This window comes from Scomber scombrus, chromosome 1 (genome assembly GCF_963691925.1).
Source record: "Scomber scombrus chromosome 1, fScoSco1.1, whole genome shotgun sequence".
NCBI classification, from domain to species: domain Eukaryota; kingdom Metazoa; phylum Chordata; class Actinopteri; order Scombriformes; family Scombridae; genus Scomber; species Scomber scombrus.
Genome location: NC_084970.1, coordinates 4,035,987 through 4,041,830, shown reverse-complemented (window position 1 = coordinate 4,041,830; position 5,844 = coordinate 4,035,987). Strand labels below are relative to the sequence as shown.

Below are 5,844 nucleotides of genomic sequence, written 5' to 3'. Positions count from 1 at the left end.
CATGAACATGGCTTATGCTAGGAATAGGCGGCTAGCGACAAGGTAATTTAACGAGTGTTTTCTGTACATTGAGCGCATAAAAATGGACAACACGTATCACCACGGCCCGCCAGGAACTCAGCCGCCTCCTGAGTATCATGGCGGCTATATGGACACAGCGTACACCTCCGGCAGAGAAGCTGCGCAGGGATATGACGGACACTCCTTCGGTTTCAGGTGTAATTTTCCTCCTCCTCCTCCGTCTCCAAGCGTAGGGGGGTTCGTACCTCCTCCCATGGCACCTCCATACGGTTTCGACCCCTCCGTCCCACCGCCTCCTCTCGGTTGTCACTTCCCCAGCATCCCCCCTCACAACCCGGGTAACGCATACAGCAGCCCGGGAGCAGCTTTCCACTCATTTAACCAGCCTTTCACACCTGCTCCACAAACTCACCAGTATGACTACCACTCGGCTGCAGAGTCAGCTCAAAATCAGCAGCAGGAGTATCAACATTTCCCTGATAGAGCCAGAGGAGGTGTGTTCAGCCACAGCTCCTTTCCTCCTCTGGTTAGAGACACTGACAGGAATGTAGGGACTGCGAAACGCCTGCAAGATGAATCATCTCTGAAGAAGAAGCAGGATGAACAGTGGGTCAAACATTTCCTACAAAACAGAGACAAGTCTTCCAAGATCCCAGAGAGGCAGAAGCCACAACAGCAGCTGTGTGTTCCTGAGCTGAGAGAGACTGTGTCCAATGCAGCTCAGCTCCTCTCTCAGCTCACACACACCTGCGAGAGCCTCAAACACAACCTGGAGAACGATTCTGCCTGGACCGACTCTTACAGACTGGCTTTAAATGTCAAAACAGAGCTACAAGAGAAACTGAAAACTCTCAGCGACAGAGAGTATACAAGTAGCTTTAAAGAGAAATTGTCCCGTATTGCTAAGAGGAGGGCCCGCAGACTGAGGGCCAGGAAGCTGCTGGAAATGGAGGAAAAGGAGAGAGAGGCACGCATGGCGGAGAAAGAGGCTGCTATAGATAAATGGAGGATGAAGAAGATACACGAAGTAGAGGAGAGGAAGAAGGTAAGTGCTTAGATTTGAAAGGTACATCTTTTGGGGGGCAGAAGAAGCTGAAAAGCAAACAAATCTCACATATTATCACTTTATAAAGCAGAATAAATGGCTGTCTGTACACTCAGCAGATAAGGAACAACACTACTATTCATGCTGAGACAAATTCAGACTTAAATTGTCATAAAGGACTAAAGACACACACAAATATTTGCATTTGAGCAGCTGGAATCAGAAAATATGCCTTTTTTTCTTAAAAAAAAAGACTCAAAACAATAAATAATCAAAGTAATTGGTGATTAATTGATCCATTGTTCGAGCTTAATATTCCCTCTACACATAATCCTATAACTCCCATCTCATGCTGTGACAAATTATGGTTATTTCTTGTAAAAATGGGAACTGTGAGCCACAATAACTTTGTGTAAGGATTTTATCACAAAGAGATGAACAATAAGAGATATGAATGGATTACTGCCCAGCCCATGTTGAGCTTTTTCTCTCTATTTCTGTCTACCAGGAGCAGGAGCTGAAGCTGGCTGCAGACTCTGTTCTGTGTGAGGTACGAAAGAAGCAGGCGGACGTGAAGAGAATGCAGGACATCCTCAGATCTCTGGAGAAGCTACGCAAACTGAGGAAAGAGGCAGCATCCAGGAAAGGTGAGAATTAGTTGTTTTCACTCTGTATACAAATGCATCCTTCCAGTTTCTCCACTTCTATGAGGTGAGCCCAAGAGTCACTTTGACCCATTTGTGCGTGTCACAGGTATCTTCACCGACCAAGAATCTGACGAGGCGTTCGACAGCCGGCTGGAGAAGCTGAGGTCTGTGATGAAGAAGAGGACGGCCGTTTACTCAGCAGAGGAGAAAGCTCTGATGGTGATGCTGGAAGGAGAGCAGGAGGAGGAGCGGAGGAGAGACCTGGAGAAGAAACTAAAGAAGGAGAGAGAGAGGCAGCTGCAGAGGAAACACAAAGTGGACGGCATGCTGTTTGGGGGTAACTGCCAAGAAATAGTTTAATTAATTCACACAAGGTTTCTTTTGTATATTTGTGTCAGTTGTCTTGTGGGTAATTAATATTATAGATATAATATTGATGGTTATTTGTTTTTCCTATTTTTTCCCCAGATGATATTCCTGCTAATCCAATCCTGCAGCCCTTCAGAGAATACTACACCCAGGCTGAGCGCTCAATGCACTCTTTAGTACAAATAAGGTTTGTCTTCTACTTCAGTCCCTGTTGCATCAGCAACAGCAAAATGAGTCAGAATAATAATAATACCCTGAATAAGAGTAATAACTTTGCTCAGCACATAAAATCAGAGGTATGGGAGCCTAAAAGCGACACAAGAAATACATAAATGTGCACCATAAAGCAAAAATAAGTAATTCATTAAGTTGATCATTTATTTGTTTTGTATTAAGGTATTTCTCTATTTATTCATTCATCACATTTATGAATATTCTTCTACATTTTGCCACATTTATTTCCACATTCACGTTTAACACATGTATCTATTAGAATTCAATAATTGAAATAAAAAACATAAATGTAGAAATAAAATACTTGAAACGCATAAACAGGAAAATCAAATATGGAAATAATTGAAAACTGTAATAAGTAATCAGAAAAATAAGCAAAATATTGAAATATATACAGGTAGAACAGTGAATATGAAAAGAATAAGATGTGTATTATTTTTTAAGTAATCATACATATTTTTTAATTTTTAAAATATATTTTCTGTGTCTGTTTTTGACCCCCATATTAAAAATTGAGACTATATTCCACCAAAAAATGACTGAGATACTCAGATGAGAAAAGAGGCAGCATTCATAAAGCAGTGTGTTGGTGTTGATGTTACTTTGCTGCCCTCTGCTGGTAGCATGAATAATGACATTGTAGCAGAAATAAATGTACACCTCTACTTCCATTATTCCAAGCTGCTGAAGACTTAAGCATGATATATCCTTTCTTTCAGGAGAGAGTGGGACGTGTTCATGGTGGCAGCGGATCATCCTGACGGTACCGCGGTTCCTCAGAACTGGGTCCTGCCAGACGCCCCGTCAGACCAGGCCTGGGCCTCAGCTCTGCTCAGTGCTGACACTGAGTGTGACGGCATCTGACTGACTGTGTGTACTGTTGAAATGTGACTGACTAAGAAAACTTGAATCATTCACATCTGTTGTTGTTATGACAGCGAACAGCGTTCCAAGAGAACATACAGATGGACTTCTGAACAAAGTGACATGTTGAGCAAGCTTGACGAATCAAGAAAAGGTCTGATGTTTGTATTTAATGTTTTTAACTTTGCCTAGGTGTTCAGTTGGTGTTTGGTAATTTCAACTTCCATTCAGATTCAATGATTAAGTTATAGGTGGTTAATTGCTAAGGTTAACATAAACCCTTACATAAAAACACCTCTGTTGTTGTCCCATTAAATTCACTCTGGCAGTCACTTAATCAGGTCCTGCTAACTACTGAGAATGAAACTACTCCTAACTTATTAACTAAAAAAAAAACTGTAAGATTTTAAATCCATCATCACACTCTCCCATTTCATTACTGACCTGCTGAAGCTGTGACACCACGGTGAGGAGGAACAAACTCTGTCCAGAATGTTCATGTCATGTGATGATTGATGTGTGAAAACGGCTTATGAGACAAAATGATATGTTCAACTGTCCAAACTAACATCTGCAGCGGTTTATTTCATGCTGCCAAAATAAAATGTTTTGTTCTGGAAAACTAAAAACATTAACATATATTTTTTTTCTTTAATTTGACATTTTATTACCTTTCCAGGGTCTTTCTTCTGTTTTTTATAAGTTATTTCAATGATAAAAATTTATTTTGCAGAGATCATTTTTTGTCATGAAAAATATCTAAAGAACAGAATATAGAACAGGAAAACACAATTAAAAAAACCCCTCATTTTATTAAATGATGTTGTGAGTTTTAAATGTAAATTTTTCTCAACTTTGCAGATAACTGAATGAGCAGGACACAGTTTGGCATTATGATTGTACTTCTAATTAAAGAATAATACTTTGAAAGGAATTGTTAACCATTACTAAGTTATGCTATTCATTTGTATAAATGAGAAATGTGTATGCATACTATGGGACAGATCTAATTCAGATTGTGCAAAAGAAAAGGCTCACAAAACCAAAGTAAATGATTTGAACAACATGCAGGATATTACTTACTTCTACCAACAAAAATAGATTTGTCCTGCAGGTGGCACTAGAGGAATGGTCATGGGATTATGAAAATCAAAAGTGTTTATCCCATTAGGTGCTCTGTATATTTGGTATAACTTTATTGGGAGATATCGTTTATACTGTGTTGACATTGGCCTGAGGATGGTGAAAGGTAATCTGCCAAATGGAAGTTTTATCCTCCAAGGAGCTTCAAAGTGCTCAGCAAGTATAAAGACCATCTGCCTGGTAGACTATTAGATTTCTTATATACTGGGTGGAATTTTGGCCTGATGGTAGTATTGAAGGAATAAAAATCACAATATCACCATAACAATACGTGGGATTAATTGTCACGGACCAAAGTGGTGGTCAAAGCACCAGCCAGTGTTAGACTAGAGGTCACAAGGTCACCAGAATATAAAAATGTCACTGAAATCCGGCCAGTAGTGTTCAAAATATCCTGCATGGATTAAAGTATTGGACAAATGAACACATAAATTATGACCTTCTGATGCAGACACAAAAAAGTGGTATAATTTATAATATGGGTATAAAACGTCATACATACTACAACATACATACGTTACAATGTAATATTGATGCTGCCTGTCCTGCTATAATACAAAAAATAAGTAAATGTTATGGAAGTCCTAGACAAGATTATCCACCTCTGTTTACGTCACTGTTTATGTTGACACTGTTCCTAAGATCCTTAACAAGACCTTCCAGTAATCACTTAATACAACAGGCCTTTACTTTGTGATGTCTGGCTCTTGCTTGTCTTTGTTTACTCCCCCCGCTGATGCTCCCTACAGTGAATGTTTCCGTGGGAAAGCAAAGCAGCTAATGTATGGCAGTAGATTAGTGATCCAGGCGGCTATCCTTAAGGCACCTCCTCTAATGTTGTCAGCAGTCAAAGAGTTCAGACTACACAGTAAATCCTCAGAGACACACAAACACCTGAGAGGAGAGAGGTAGTCGCAGCACGAAGAAGAAAACACAGGTAGGCTGATTGTTGTGTTGTTTTATTATTGGATTCAATGATGCATAATGCAACTATTATATGTACAGTTTAAAATAAATAAATATATATATTTAAAGGCGAAGAAATAATTTGCATTTCTGGTCAATTCTATAATTTATTTGACTATTTAAATAGCATAACCTACACAAGAAAATAGATACAAAATGATTAATACCATTCCATTCATCAATCAAACCCCCTTAAAAATGCTATTTTACCAGAAAAATGCTATTTATTTATTCAAGCTCAAGACTCGTTTGGTAAATTGTCTGATAATTCCAACATGTCATATCATATATCAGGTTAATATACTGTGTAAGGTCTCAACAGGAAGTTATGAATCAGTCAAGTATTTTTAAACTATTCCAATGAGGTATTTCTTGCTGTAATCATTCCTCCTGTTCATACTGACCATCAGAAAATCCCTTCATAATGTGCTCATAAGTGATGGAGGACAAAATCCATAGTCCTTCTTCTGTGCAAAAATGTATTTAAACATTTATCTGAAGCTAATATGAAGCTTCAGCCGTCCAAATGAGTCAAATCAAGTAGATGTTTCAATG

General features: G+C 39.0%; 1 protein-coding gene across 1 annotated transcript; it reads left to right on the top strand.

Annotated features, from left to right (window-relative positions):
• On the top strand, window positions 1-3,740 carry pdcd7 (programmed cell death 7). Its single transcript, XM_062416827.1, has 5 exons — window positions 1-1,066; window positions 1,575-1,713; window positions 1,820-2,050; window positions 2,182-2,269; window positions 3,036-3,740. Exons 1-5 carry the CDS (start codon window positions 83-85, stop codon window positions 3,178-3,180), a joined length of 1,587 nt encoding a protein of 528 aa, XP_062272811.1. The 5' UTR covers window positions 1-82; the 3' UTR covers window positions 3,181-3,740.
• The last annotated feature ends 2,104 nt before the right edge of the window (window positions 3,741-5,844 follow it).